This window comes from Bemisia tabaci, chromosome 10 (assembly GCF_918797505.1).
Source record: "Bemisia tabaci chromosome 10, PGI_BMITA_v3".
In the NCBI taxonomy this organism is placed as follows: Eukaryota; Metazoa; Arthropoda; class Insecta; order Hemiptera; family Aleyrodidae; genus Bemisia; species Bemisia tabaci.
Window position 1 is genome coordinate 14,688,518 of NC_092802.1, and position 15,721 is coordinate 14,704,238.

General features: G+C 38.9%; 1 protein-coding gene across 1 annotated transcript in view; it reads right to left on the reverse strand.

The window, feature by feature from the left end:
• Nucleotides 1-15,721, reverse strand: part of Mgat4a (alpha-1,3-mannosyl-glycoprotein 4-beta-N-acetylglucosaminyltransferase a) — a 181,802-nt gene that overhangs the window by 6,348 nt on the left and 159,733 nt on the right. Inside the window, exons 4-9 of the mRNA XM_019052463.2 lie at nucleotides 6,548-6,666; nucleotides 4,441-4,636; nucleotides 2,856-2,989; nucleotides 2,433-2,479; nucleotides 1,600-1,910; nucleotides 666-796 (exon numbers count right to left, since the gene is read on the reverse strand). Of these exons, the coding sequence (XP_018908008.1) occupies nucleotides 666-796; nucleotides 1,600-1,910; nucleotides 2,433-2,479; nucleotides 2,856-2,989; nucleotides 4,441-4,636; nucleotides 6,548-6,666 (938 nt within the window). The remainder of the gene's footprint in view (nucleotides 1-665; nucleotides 797-1,599; nucleotides 1,911-2,432; nucleotides 2,480-2,855; nucleotides 2,990-4,440; nucleotides 4,637-6,547; nucleotides 6,667-15,721) is intronic.

Genomic DNA, 15,721 nt, shown 5'->3' on the forward strand with positions numbered 1-15,721 from the left:
GGCACAGTTATTTTTTTTTAACTCACTGCCTGCAATGACATCACAGAAAGACTGAAAAAGTTATGACACTGCTGGCAGGTACCAAATGGGACATCCATACTCAGTGCTAGGGGTGTTCTAACGAATTCTTGCCGGGCCACAATCGATATCGTCTCTTACCGAAACTGGCGGCAGTACTGACAGTGGAGATAATATCGTTAACAGTCGGCCTTATTGGATTTTTGAGAGCTCGCACTCAATGCATTGTTGCCCCAGGTGTCGGTTTACCAGATTGCCTGGCACGGCAGCGCGTGAAATAGATGTACAAAAAGCAACAGCTTATTTTCGTTAGCTCCGAAAACTCTGATCGCTATCGGCAAGAGCGCTCTTACAGTAACTTTTTCTTGACAGAACTGTTTCGGTAGCTTACCGACAACTGATAGAACAGCCCTCCTCAGTGCTTTTGCATCAAACTTACTATATTATCTGACTCAAGACAATTAAGACTTTTTAGTTCTGATTTGATTTTTCTGCAATTTCTTTCGACAAGGGCTTTAACATTCTACGATGACTAAGATCTAATAATTTGATCCATGACATACAATCAAATGATCACAAAAACGAGCATTTCGAAATTGAACATTTTTCCCTGAGAAAAAGAGGATCTCTTTTATTGATGAACTTACGTCATCGTCATCCAATCTACACACTTTTGTGTGAATAATATTTTCTAACAGCCAGTCACAAGGTTTATCGTTGAAAAACATTATGAAGAATTGAATGATCCATGGCAGCTCAAAGCACTTGAACATTTTTCCTGTTGAAAAGAAAGAAAAAGTATACATAACATCAGCGACAGAAAATCAATTTAAAATTTCTCTAAGTTTTTACTTTTTCAAGGCAAAAATGCAACAAAAAAATCCGTAAAATCAAAATTAGTACTCTCAACTCACAAAATAAAGAATATAAAAGCCGATAAGTTTTTTAATTTCGATTTTACACATTTTTATGTTGCGTTTTTGCATTCACAGTTTGTTACCTACCTCAGTATTTTTGGATTTGACCGTTTCAGTTCCTATCCAAGTTCTACTTCCAATACAAGAACAAACAAAAATAGTAGCACTGAAATGACTAGGCGGGGAGCTGCATATCTGACTTTAATAGGGGATACAATTTCTACATTTTAGTGTCAATATTGTTCATGGGAAAGTTTGATTAGTTTCTAATTTTGTGTATGAAATGGGATCCTCTTTTGATGGTCGATATTTCACAAGATTGATATCTACCATATAAACAGACACATGACCTTGTCATATTCGCAAAATGGTCACAAAATGTGTCTTGGTGTTTATTTCTTGAGGTTTAATAAGTCATTTATTAATTTATAACTTGCCAATTACAAAACTTTAATCAATTAACTCATGCAGAATTTAGAAATAAAGTTCTCTTCTATTGTTTCCGTTTGTACGATTGCAAATCAATTATTCAGTAAATTGCATTTAAAATAAATCGATACATTGAATATTGAAAGAATGATGAGGCCTCTAAATTAGTCCATTATTGGAACAATTGCAAAACATCGACACAAAAATGTGTCCAGAGAAGACAATTGAAACTTACCAATGAATCCTAGCTGGCAAAAATCCAAGACAAACCAGTTCTGCCTTCTAACTATAGCTTTGAGTGCGACACTCTTCATTGTTGTGATGAAATTTGTTTTGGCCAAAATGTCATCCTCTAACTGGACGTAGAACATGCCTCTGGACTGAGCATACATCATTAAAAATGCATAGTCCAGATTCTGTTTTGAGCGCCATTTCACTCTCTCCGGATCATCATCCAGGGTTCTCCGCAAAGATGAGAACTCAGGGTAGTAGTGTAATGGCGGAGATATGATGTCTATTAACCCTGACTCAATGGCTTCTGGGAACCTAAAACAGGTAAGCAAACGTTTATTTGTTGAAAAATAGCAGTGAGCAAGCTCAAACCTCAAGATTCTAGTACGAAATATGATTTTCTTCATTTTCTTTTCTTTCCCTCCTCATCATACAAAACGGTAGGGATACAAAGAAAGGTGAATTTACTTTATTCAACCATGTTCCTAAATTATATATTGTTCCATATTTCGAATAGGTGTAAAGTCTGATTTTTTTTTCAAAATTGAGTTTTTGACGGAACAGTTGCCCGCCTCCACCCTCCTGTGTGCTTTTTCTTGAGTCCTGATTTTTTTTTCTTTTTTCTTTTTGAGTCATCACCATTCCAAGTAAGTGCTTCAATTATCATTTTTTACTGGCACATACTTTTACCCAACTGTAAATCTTTTTTTCACTTAAAGAATGAAATTCATCAATAGCCAAGCAGAACAAGTTATTAGGTATTCCTAACCTCAATAAATAGTGCCAAATTCATAAAATCGTAGACTTGAGAAACTCAAGAAAATAAAAGGTACTCACTGTGCTTTCACATCGTTGGCCACACTTATAACATATTTAGCATCAACCTAGAGACAAAAATAAACATTAGTGAGAAAAATCATACAAATTAAAACACAGTATTATTGTAGATAGTTCAAAAAAAGATTTTTAGGACAACCTTACTGAACATTTTACTCAAATTTTGATCCACTACTTACAAAACTAGATTTAGAAATTTTAGAGGAAGAATTATGTACATATATTTTTTCCCCCAATAAAAATCAAATAAAAAACACTGATGCATTTTGAGGCGTCACTTCCTCTCCTCACAGTAGGTTTCGATTGATTTTTTTTTATTATGGGATTATTGTTTCGATTTTATGAGATTCATGTTGTTTTTCCTCAATATCAACTTTATTAATCTCCAAATTGGAAAGTGACTGAGAGATATGAATTATTTACCTCAGCTATTAATACAACTATTAAAGTTTCATTCTGTTCTTCAGGGCTCATCGATTCCAGCAAATTCTGCAAGGTTGTAAGCAAATAACTTTGGTTGCTTCGCTTCACAGTTGGTACCCCTAAGATGATTTTCACTGAAAAAAGAAACAGGGAATTAAAAGGCTTGAAAATAAAGATTAAAAGAGACTAGTTTAAGCATTCCAAAGATTCCGAAGATCTAGGGCTGAGAATTTTTAGTAATCAAAACAGTTTCCACATATTTCTTGTCTATCATTCGGAAAATTGTGTTTATTTCCCTCGAGATCATGTTCAGAGTCTAGCATAATGATTGAAATTTAGATTTTGATTCCACAATGGACAAAGAATATTTAAAAATTTGATTGGAAAAACAATTTATTTTTTCTTCCTCTTTTTTGCTCTTTTCTTCTTCCTCTTTTCCTTCTTGCTTTTTTCTTCTTTCCTACTTCCTCTTATTCTTTTCTTATGTTTCTTTCTTTTTTCTTCTCCCTCCTCTTTTTTCTCTTCTTCTTCTTTCTCTTTTCCTCCTTTCTCTAATTATAATTTTCTTACGTTATCCTTCTACGACGAATTTGCTGATAGAGGCTGTCCTCACTATTATATGGAGGACAATGCAACTATTCGACCACATGGGAGCCTGTGTTGCCTACACTTTAAATTGAAGGCAAACTGATAAGACATTGAAGTAACCTCTTCCGATTTGATAAGCTCTTATTTTTTGTGTATCAGGGGTGAGCCTGCCATTTCACGATGATACCACTATTCGATCACAAGAGAGCTCGCGTTGCCTACACTAACAATTGAAGGCAAACTGATATGCCGTTGAGGTGACCTCTTCTAGTTTGGTAAAAGCAGCACGTGTATGAGCCGAGGGGGTAGCGGCCCCTCTCCCCAAAATTTCCGAGGATTTTCTCGAAAAGTTATCAACGATGTTGACATTTGGTGCTGGAATAAATGGCGCTGCATCTCAAACATTTTTTGAATGTTTGACCGCTGGAAATTAAACTCCATAGTCCATACCACTACTTCCTTTAAAAACTTAGTTGAGGACGTAACAGAGACTTCTACCCCTTAGATAACCCAAAAATAGGGGAACAATTTGCCGAGAAAACAATCAAAAAATCATTCTGAGAAGGGACCTACTTTCAAAAATTTAGGACCTGGCTGGGAGGTGACATCGGTGAACCCCTGTCATTTTTCTAAATTGCAACCCCCCCCCCCCCTCTCCATTTCCAGTTCACGCCCTGTCATTGAAATGTTTAACATTCCTGATGAATACGAGTAAATATTAAAACAGCAATGAAAGAGTGATTACACTGGAAAAGAACATATTGGATCTAGAGTCCAGACTCTTAAAAACATCGACAAGAAAAAATACTTTTGATTCAATCGGATTTTTGCTTAAATCAAGAACCAAGCCTCTTAAAATGAGCGGATTTCCTTTTGATTTAAGCTTAAATCTAATTGAATCAAGAGTATTTTTTCTTGTCAATGTTTTCAAGAGTCTGGACTCTAAATCCAATATGTTTTTTTGTTTTCCAGTGTTGTTTTCAAATTCTAAACTTACCTCCTCTCCGACCCTTGGATGTGATGTAGGCGGGCCTAAGATGAGGAACATTGACGAGGTGAGTGAGGAACTGGTAGACAGACGGCAGCTTCAGAGGAGGATTCAGTGCTGATACCGAGGAGGCATTCTTCAGTGTTGAATAAAACAGTTTCGAGTCCGTCGAATTGTCAAGCCAATCTTCACCAGGCAATGGAACCTGCGAAGAACCCAAAAAGGTTTATTCTTTGTATTTTGATGGATATGCATCAAGAAGCTTGTTGTAAAAGGAGAAAACACTGGGAAAAAAAGTCGCTTGATTCTAGAGTCCGGACTCTTAAAAACATCGACAAGATAGATATTCTCGATTCAATTGGATTTTTGTTTAAATCGAGAACAGGGTGTCTAATATTTTTTTAATTTTGAAAAATCCTAATTTTTCCTGATATTTTAAAAAAATTCCTGATATTTTCCTGATTTTTCTCGACTCCTAGCATGGTAGGCAAAAAGCAGTAAGACTTTCTCCGCTGAGGAGATTCGCGTAATAAAAATTCCTGATAAAACGTCCGATTTTTCCGATTTTCCTGATCAGCCAAAATTCCTGATATTTTCCGGTTTTTCCTGATGCTAGACACCCTGGAGAACCAAGCCACTTAATTTAGGCGGATTTCTTGTCGATTCAAGCAAAAATCCGATTGAATCAAGAGTATTTTTTCTTGTCATTGTTTTCGAGAGTCTGGACTCTAGATCCAAGCGACTTTTTTTCCAGTGAGCCTTGAGTGAGGCTGATGCACACGAGAGGTGCAACCCACAAACGACTCTTTAATTTCGTAACATCGCACAAGGATCACGCCGAGCTGATCAAAAATATCTCAAATTTAGAGTGCGTGTATAGACAGAGTAAGGACATGTCGAAATATGGAACCCTTAGAGCCCGAAAGGGCTGCCAATCTTCTAACATAAAAAAATGTCACTGCCAATCTTCAAATTCCAATATCAAACCGGATGGCCAAGAATGTTCATAAACTTGCGCAACTTATTTCAAATAATTGTATTGAATAGACAAAATATAGACGGTGAAACTACGAGACCACGTATATCGGTTTGCGAGGTTGCAGACTTCCTGTTATACTTCATTTTTTACATCGAAAATCACTCAACGTCAATTTTTGAAAACTTCCATGACTTTTCTTCTCCTTGCAACGAAAACTCTGTAAAAACTTCAAGGAATGAAATTGATTTGTTCTTCGTCAAAGAAATAAAACGGGAACAGAGATTTTCAAACACCGCAAACGAGATACATGGTCTAGTAGATTTACCGTCGATTTACAACTTTTTGATACAGTAGCAATCATTTTACCATGTAATTCAAATTTATTAACCTGTGCTAGTTAGGCAGCCTGTGTCTCTTGTGTGTAACGAGGCTATTTTCTCTAATATTTCGATTTTCGACAAGAGCCAATGAAAGAGAGTTTCAGCGCATCATTATACACCGAAAAAAAAGTTCGGTAAATCCGAACTAGTTAGGGGCATATGGATCCACGATTTTGTTCGGTACACACGACCGAATTATTCGGTCTGCTCAGCCGAACTGTTCGGTCCACTGAACCAAACTGTAAGAATTGATTATGGTTTAGTCACACAAACCGAACAATTCGGTAGAACAGACCGAACAATTCGGTTGAACAGACCGAATAATTCGGTTGTGTGTGCCGAACAAAACCTGGTTCCATATGATCCTAACTAGTTCGGATTTACCGAAATTTTTTTTCAGTGTAAGTACGATTAAACCGTGTTTAGCAGAAAAGAACAAAGGCACATCAACTATTGCCAAATTTAACTGGGTAGTTAAATTTTTCACGCGAGAACGTTTGTGCGAATTCCTTAGAAAATTTTAAGAAATTTGCTTTGCACTATTCACAAAATCCACTGTTTGCACAACGATTCGCACAACCGTTTCCATAGGAAAAATTAAATTGCCCAATTAAATTTAGCAATGGCCGATGTGGCTTGGTTCCTTTTTGATTAACGCGGTCCAATCACGAGTGTGTAATTCAGTTTCAAAGATAATCTTAAAATTTCCACTTTTTTTTCAATCTTCTCCCTGAACATTTATCAAGTAACTCCTTACCTGTTGTTCCATTCCATGGACATCTATCTCCTGGCTATGCAACATCCCGTCCAGGTACTCCAACTTTACTTGAAGTTCTGCCAACCGCTCTGTCAGCAGCTGTTCCTGAAGCTTCAGGTCTGGAACAAAAAAAGAAAGGTAGTGAAAATTAGAACACGGTGAAAGGAGTGAATCACGATGGGTCAGTTGCGTTGGCCACAGAATCGTGTTAAAATGCTTGATTCCTGTGAACTAGCTAAAAATAATAAGATCTGATCAGACAGCAACTCTCTACGTTCAATATTAACCGAGATATCGTGCTTAGAAAATTCGGTTCATGATGTCATCTACCGCGATAGTGAACCCTTAGTTTATTCCAACTTGCTTTCATTTTTTCAGGGAGACTTACATTTTCACTGGTTACACATCGTGAAACTTGGATGAAAGTAAGGTGGAAGCAACCAAAAGCGAATTTTATTTAAAGTTCCGAACCTCTTTGAGAAGTTCTGTCCCGGTTTGTCTCATCAATCACCAACACCAGAGGACACCGTTGTTATCAAATTCGACCAATCAGATCCGTTGGTTTTCGATGGGTCGAACCTTTTTTAGAACCACCTCGCGAGTTGGTACTAAAATCACGAACCAACGTTGCGATTCGTTTGTCACTGAATCGGAAATTCCGAACTCAATAGAATGGGGCAGTTCGGAGGTTCTGACACAAAAGTAGTACCAAACCTATAAATAAAATTCGCTCCAAGGATGTCACAGAATTTGGAAAATGAAATTCCCCGACATTTCCCTGGCCTATTTTGGTAAAATTTCCTGACATCTAAAGATATGGCATATGATTAAGAGCACATAATTTAAAACAGGTTTTAGGCAAAATTTGTTATTCGAAACCTCGAACCTATTCTAGAAAGCAAACAAAGGTGATTTAACACATTTTCCCTGACATTTCCCGGTATGCCCGGACGGCGGACTGTGTATTCTCTGACTGTAGAAACCCTGTCCAGGTTTTCCCTGACTTAAAAATTCCCTAAAAAATCTCGATATTCCCTGACTGTAGCAACCCTGTCCAGGTTTTCCCTGACTTTTAAAAATTCCCTGAAAAATCCCGGTATTCCCTGACTGTGGCAACCTTGCAGGCTCCCTCCAGTCACCGTGGAGCCGTCACCTCGTCGTGCAGGAAAGTTGACATGTTCATTTCCGGTCGGAAAACTCGGCGACCGACTGGGAAAATCGAGGGAGCCATCAAGTCCGCGCGTCCTCGTCGTCAGGCCAACTTTCGCGATATGCGATGCGTTTCGGCTCATTTCGCAAAACGCCAATCGCAGAGCTTCCGAACCGACCACCGTTGTCATTCCGCCTTTAATTATCGAATTAACCCGCCAGTTTCCACGTAAAATAGGCGGGTTTGTGCACGATTACGGCAACGCTGCGCCCTCGGAAAGCGCTACAGAGTCATCATCCAACTCCGGGAATGAGTCGGTGAGTTTCTTTCCGTTATTTCCGCCGTATTCAGCCGTATGTTGAAAGGAATAGACAAACGTTTTGGAGTTTCATAGGTGGGTACGAATAAGAGGCGGGACGTAACGTAAGGTTTTCGCCCTGCGAAGTTGGCTTGCGGCAATATTGCCAATTGGACCGCGTTAAGCAGAGAGGAACCAAGCCACATCAGGGTGTTTTTAATTTGAAAAATCCTGATGTTTTCCTGATTTTTATAAAAAATTCCTGATTTTTTCATTTTGAAAATTCCTGATATTTTCCCGATTTTTCTTTGAGAAATTATCTGAAACGCAGATGGCGCGAAGACTCCTGGCACGGTAGGCAAAAAGCAGTACGACTTCTCCGCTGAGGAGAATTGCGTAAGAAAAATTCCTAATAATACGGCCGATTTTTCCAATTTTCCTGATTTTTTCCTGATCGGCCAAAATTCCTGATATTTTCCGGTTTTTTCCTGATGCTAGACATCCTGCACATCGATTAATGCCAAATTTGATTGGGCAATTTAATTTTTTACATGAAAATGGCTGTGCGGATCTTTAAACATTTCAGTGAATTTTCTGCATAAAGCGAAGCGAATTCCTTTAAAATTTTCAAAGGAATCCGCACAAACGTTCTCTAATAAAAAGTTAAATTGCCCAGTTTTTGGCAGTAGCTGATGTGCCTTGGTTCTTTTCTGCTAGACGCGGTCCAATTTTTCTCTACTTCAAATAGTCCCCATGGAGGAATGCCTCACTTGAATCCTGTCGTACTTGCGTTAAATGTTAAATTTAGACTTTAAAAAATTGTTAGAAGGTACGAGTTAGGAAACTCTTACAGTTCTTTTTTAGGTGAAATGTTGGTAAAATTTACTTACATAGAAATAAGAGAGAGAAAGAAAAACGTGTTTTATTTTTTTCGCAAAATTCATCGGGCACATAAAAATAAATTGGAACGTTCACAAACAATGTAAACATAAAATGAGGGACTTCGGGGACAAAACGCATAAGTGCATTGTTTGCTATTTCGAGAAATACAAGTTTGAAGTTTCGAAATTACGTGGGTCCTTATAATAGAAAGAAAGTTCAAACTGACTTTTTGATGCTTAAAAACTGGAATTCGGGAGCGAATTTCTCACACAATATGCATGAAAACTAGTTTCACCAAAGATCATCAATATCACCATTCTTTTTTTAAAAACTGCATTTATGCACTCTGTCCTCCAAGCCCCTCAAAAACGATCGAATATAGTAATGTGAGCAGTGGTGGAGCTGGGGGTTTAGCGGTTAGGGTATTTTAGATCCCCCTATTTTCCGATAAAACTGTAATTTTCCGTGATTTTCGGGAATTTTTTACGTTTCGACCCCCTACGAAAATTTTCGACCATAACCTCGCCTTCCCCATGGACAATTTCTAGCTGAGCCACTGACAGTAAACTTTCGGTTAATTTCGGCTTTAAGACGGATTCCCTGGTGAACTTCACTGGAAAAAAACACACTGGATCTAGAGTCCAGACTCTTGAAAACATTGACAAGAAAAAATACTCTTGATTCAATCGGATTTTTGCTTGAATCAAAACGAAATCCGCTTAAATTAAGAGGCTTGGTTCTTGATTTAAGCTAGATTCTGATTGAATCAAGAGTACTTTTTCTTGTCGATGTTTTTAAGAGTCTGGACTCTAGATCCAATGTGTTTTTTTGACAGTGTGGTGAACTGAACTTCCTGATTTTCCGGAAGCTTATCCGTTCCCCGACGAATGTCGGTATTTCCCGGTTTTCCGCGCGTTTTAGACACCACGGACTACACACATTCTTGCGAAATGCAGCGGAGTAGACACCCTCCGTCCCTCATGTTTTCCGAACCATCAACATGACAAGCGTACTGGTCGTGGGGGGGGGGGGGGGGAGGGGAGGGGGATGCTTTCAAAGGGATGCCCTCCCAGCAAGCGCCACGATCGCGATCATCCCCGTCAGATCCAGGATTCTCGGGAGGCAAACCGGGCAAGGGCAATAATGCTGCCGTGCTGAGGAAAAACGCCGTATGAACATTCGCATGTTGCCAAATTTCCCTTCATAAAAAAGGTATCTTGGAATAGAGTTATGCATATTTTTCCCTGAAATTTTCACATATTTTAGATCTAATTTCGAACAAAATTATGCGAAAAATGGGGCTGTTGCAAACTTCAGCAAGGGCAAGAGAAAAGTTGCTATATTTTAGATTAAATTTCGAACAAAATATGTAAAAAATGGGGCTGTTGCAAACTTCAGCGAGGGCAAGAGAAAAGTTGATTCTTACACTGCCGTGCTAAGGAAAAACGTCGTATGAACATTCGCATGTTGCCGAATTTCCCTTCATAAAAGGGTATCTTGGAAAAGAGTTATGCATATTTTTCCCATTATTTTCACATATTTCAGATCAAATTTCGAACAAAATTATGTAAAAATGGGCTGTTGCAAACTTCAGCGAGGGCAAGAGAAGAGTTTTTTCTTACACTGCCACGCTAAAGGAAGAACGCCGTATGAGCATTTGAATAACGGCCAATTTCCTCAAAGAAAATATGCATTTTTGAAGAAAGTTTTGCATATTTTTTCTTGAACTTTTCAGATACTTTAGATTGAATTGCAAACAAAACTGTCTGAAAAATTGGAAGAAAATACTAACAACTTTCCTAGTAAATTAGTATCTTATCAAAGGAAATTTTTGCGATGCCTGAAGGTTCATACGGCGTTTTCTCTTGGCAAGGCAGTATAGAAGAGGGCTTAAAAATCTCGATGAGCACATTGGAAAAGTCTCGTTTACTTAATTTACCAGCTTAAAAAACGATACTACGGCACAGTAGAACAATTCGTAGGAGGGATCCTTCCCCCAACCCTAACGCACTAGGGTGCTACGCAATATTCAACATGGCCGACGTCAACTCGCCAAAACACGAACTGTGATTCTATCAATCGGCAGCATGTTTAAATTTACATTTTCCTTGCGTTGATAAAAACCATGGTCCTTTCTCACGATTTACGCGCGGAGGCGTCAGCCATGTTGAATATTGTGCAGCATCCAAGTGCAGAAGGGTTCGATGGAACGACTCCTCTCACGAAATGTTCACCTGTGCCATAGTATCGCTTCTGAAGTGAGAAGCTGAAAAAGAGCGCATATTTCTTACAGAGATTGTGAAGTTAGGAGTGTATTTCAGACTTTCCTGACGCGCGCTCATTGTGATTTTTGAGCCATGTGAGAGACAACTCATCCTTGAGTTTTTGCTGAAGTTTGCAACAGGCCCGTTTGAAAAAAAAATATGCATAACATGGAGATGTTGCATATATGAGGGATTTGCGATTTGACCATCGATTCTTATGTAAAAGTTCGCGAGAAACACGATGGTGCCACTGGTTTTCTCTGAAATCATCTCCCAAGCTCACAAAAAAGCTCTCAAAGTGAGGCCAAAATGGAGGGGACATCCCACCCTACCCTGAGAGTCCACCTCTACATCAATACAAACTCTCCATGCAAAGATAGGGAGCAAATACATTGCCAGGGCTGCCACTTTATTTGGGGACTCTAAAACTGAAAACACGGCATCACTGCTAATGTATTTGCTCCCTATCTTTGCATGGAGAGTTTGTCTTGATGTAGAGGTGGACTCTCGGGATAGCGTGGGATATTCCCTCCATTGCACACATGCAACGTCTCCATTCCGGATGAATTTTGGCAACACCCGAAGGTTCATACGTCGTATTTGCTTAGCGCGGCAGATACGAGTGGGCCGAGAGAACTCCATTCTCTACGGGCGTAAGATACCACGCGGAATGCGAAACGATACGAAATACGATCAAAGCGGGAATCTCCCTCGGAAACGCCTGTTTCAACCCTCCGGAATCCCTCCCTGGAACGGCGGCAGGAGTGGTTCGCACGCATCTCGGCCGGGCCTGCAACATGCACGATTGTGGGTTTACACCGAATCGTAGATAGGCTATTTCTACTCGTAGAAAAAAAAACCGAAACTGGAGAACGGTAAAGGTTTAAAATAACATCGTCGTTTCCCGGACGAAAGGACGTACCGAGATTCCAAGGTTGCGGGATTTTGAACATGTTTGACGGAAAATTCCACTGATTCCTTTCCTGACTACACGCGAAAATATGATAAATTGCGGAAAGAAATTGCTCGGTCGTATTTCTCAGAAAAAATTGAATTGATCGATCCAATTTGAGAAGATTGATACGCAATTACGTTCCTCCGTCTGCAGGCTAAATATTGAAATTTATAGACAAAGCAATAGACAAAAAAGACGAAGGGAAAATACAGCGATCTTGTTGGTGGTAGCGCGGCAGGACACCGCGGAGATTCAAACGTGTGATAACTGCCCGTGCAAAGGCCATAGGCACTCTAACACTCAAATGACACTCAAATGATACGTATCGAGACCGTTTCGCCAGGATTGATGAGTTTTTAACTGATTTTACAATTTGTTCCTCGTTTTTGTTGCAGACGTTATGGACGATTAAGTTTTTTGTTCAATTTGATTAAATGACTCAGAAGTGACATACTTTTGGTTCACTTCAATCGTTTCACCAGCCTTACCCCTCCTGAAGCCTTTGTTTCATGCATAAAAAAGTTATCATAAAAATAGCGGACTGTCACATTCTTTTTCAAATCGCTGTTACTCCTTCAATTTTTCACTTACATAGATCGTAAAACGTGTGTTTTTTACAGGAAGAGTTGTTCTACATGAAAACCTTTAGAAGAATCCTCTCGGTTCTACGGGCGGCAAAGTGCAAAGCTTCGAAAACTTCAAACACGATTTTCTCGCAATGTGAAAACTCGACATCCGCTATTGATACATACATATTCGTCCTCGAATACGAGTATGACGAGGCGCCTGGATGCAACTATTCGGGCTCAACGGATGTCCGCATTGCATACGCTCGCAATGAAGGCGTTTTGACTTTCCAGGCATTCACTGCCTCATCCGCGCGCGGGCGGCGCACGGTGGATCGAGTCAATGGTAGAGGTCGGTCACGGGCGACGAAAAAAAAGTCTTTTTTTTTTTTTTTTTTTTTTTTTTTTTTTTTTTTTTTTATTAGTGTTAAGCGAACTTTCACAATGAAATTATACACTTTGTTTCTAAATTCAAAATAAATGTGTGAGTACAAACGACCGGGTAGTCTGTAACTTATCTAAATGGTTAGAAATAATTGGTTACTAAAATTAATGGTTCAAACCAAGGGGCTGGCCAGTTCCCACGGTTTCACCCGTTTGAGGCGTCTAAACTCATTTGAGTTGTCAAGTAATAGTAAAGCCTCGGTGTTAGGATGGTGATGGAGCCGTCTCTCATAGTTGGTTGCAACTTTAGTTATAAATTGCGAGACGGTCTCCATCCCCAGGTCTCTATGGATATCAGAGTTACGTTCATACCATCGTGCTCCGACTATCTGTCTCAGAGCACGATTTTGGACTCTTTGTAAAATTTCTATATTGGACCGTGCTGCACACCCCCAGATTTGAGCTCCATATGCCCATGTGGGTCGTACAATTTGTTTATATAATAGAAGCTTATTACTAATACTTAACTTAGATTTTTTACCTATTAACCAATACAATTTTTTAAGTTTGAACAAGCATTCTTCTCTTTTGATTTTTATGTGTTCCTTCCACTTTAACTTAGTATCTAGGTGTATACCTAAATACTTGGCCACTTCTGAAGGTTTTAATAGGACTTTATTGAATATAATGTTAATGTCCTTGATACTACGGTTAGAGAATATCTTATAAATAGTTTTTGCACAATTAAGTTTGATGTCTTTTTCACTCGTCCAGTTATAGAAATTTTGAAGGTTATCTTCAAGTTCAAGTGTAGCTAATTCCTGACTTTTATTGCTAGACAAATACGTAGTATCATCAGCATACTTTCCTAAGAGGGATTTTCTGGTTGGAGCGGGAATATCTGAGGTAAACAGTAAATATAGCAATGGGCCTAGAACTGAGCCTTGCGGGACTCCTGCCAGAATTGGTTTTTCGTCCGACAGTGCCTCACCTACTCTAACTCGGAAAGTTCTGTCAGAGAGATACGATTGGATTAATCTAACATGACAAGCAGGGAGAAGATTTGCTAACATTTTAATAAGGAGTTTATGAGAGACTTTATCAAATGCTTGTGCAACGTCTAAGAATGCAGAGACGCAATATTCTCCTTTTTCAAGGGCTTTTTCAATAAAATTGGTTACTCTATGTATTTGTTCAATGGTAGAGTGTTTAGCTCTAAAACCGAATTGAATATCTGGCAGTATGTTTTTAATATTGATTACTTTTAATAGTCTAGAAGATAAAGTCTTTCCCATAGTTTTGCTATGGATGAGAGCAAAGATATTGGACGATAAGAAGAGGGATTTCTTTCGGGTTTGCCTTTTTTATGAAAAACTATTATTATTGCTTCTTTAAATTTGCTAGGGACATATTGTAGATTGATTATTGCATTAAAAATTTGGACTAATTTATGAATTGCTTTATCAGTAATTTTTTTAAGGATGAGGCCAGTAAGTTGGTCTTTTCCTGGGGCAATGTGAAAACTCGACATCCGCTATTGATACATACATATTCGTCCTCGAATACGAGTATGACGGAGGCGCCTGGATGCAACTATTCGGGCTCAACGGATGTCCGCATTGCATACGCTCGGCAATGAAGGCGTTTTGACTTTCCAGGCATTCACTGCCTCATCCGCGCGCGGGGCGGCGCACGGTGGATCGAGTCAATGGTAGAGGTCGGTCATGGGCGACGAAAAAAAAAGTCTGATTTTAAATATTTTTTCTTGGTTTTCTAGTAGTTAAGCTTCCAAAATGAATGTATCCACGGTTCTAGGATCTTTGAACCCTTCCGCTTTGACATGCGGGTTGCCTAAAGCTGACATTGCAGGTGGTATCAAATTTGCCGTCTAATTCTCAAGGTTTTATTTCGCTTTTGCATGAGTTCTGTGGCAGATTTATCAAAATTTCAATTAAACATGCTTATTCTCCTCCCTTTAAGGAACATTTTGGTATATCATGAATGTGCATTGGCATATTTTTAGGAGGACCAAAACCACCTCCAAAGCTTGCTTTAAAAAAAACGCCCAAAAAAATGTTAAAATAGCTCGATAAAAAAATGTCCACAAGTGTCCGCAAAATCCTTTGTTGGGTTGCCTCCTGTACACTATCAGGAATGATATTATGTAATAATTAGCCGCTAATATCCGCTAATCTGCGAAAACGGTCCATTTGAATGATAGGAAGTCGCGCCTGCTGGGAATCCGATCTTGCTCTATTGCCATCAATAAAATCGTGCATCACACGATATCCTTCAATCTCGATAATTTTTCTACTGATTACTGATTTTGGCTTATTTGTTGATATTTTTGGACGAGACATTAACCTTCTGTTAGTCTTTGAAGTTGATTCGATCAACGTTATACTGTGCGATAAAGTTTAAGGTGTATGTTTTGCGCATTGTATATTTCACACGTCCCGTTTCTTGCAAAATGTCTTCAACATACCTAGAACTCTTTCATGAGCTCCATACAAATAAAATTTCAACTCCCCCCCCCCCCCCTTGGAGGATGACAATACTTTCTCTACCCTAGGGTAGCGAGAAAGTAAAAATTGGTTGTGGGTTGAAAAAGAAGAAATACAAGAAATTTCTTCAAGAGACAATAGTCCTTCTCAGAGGTTCTTCAAGGGATCAGA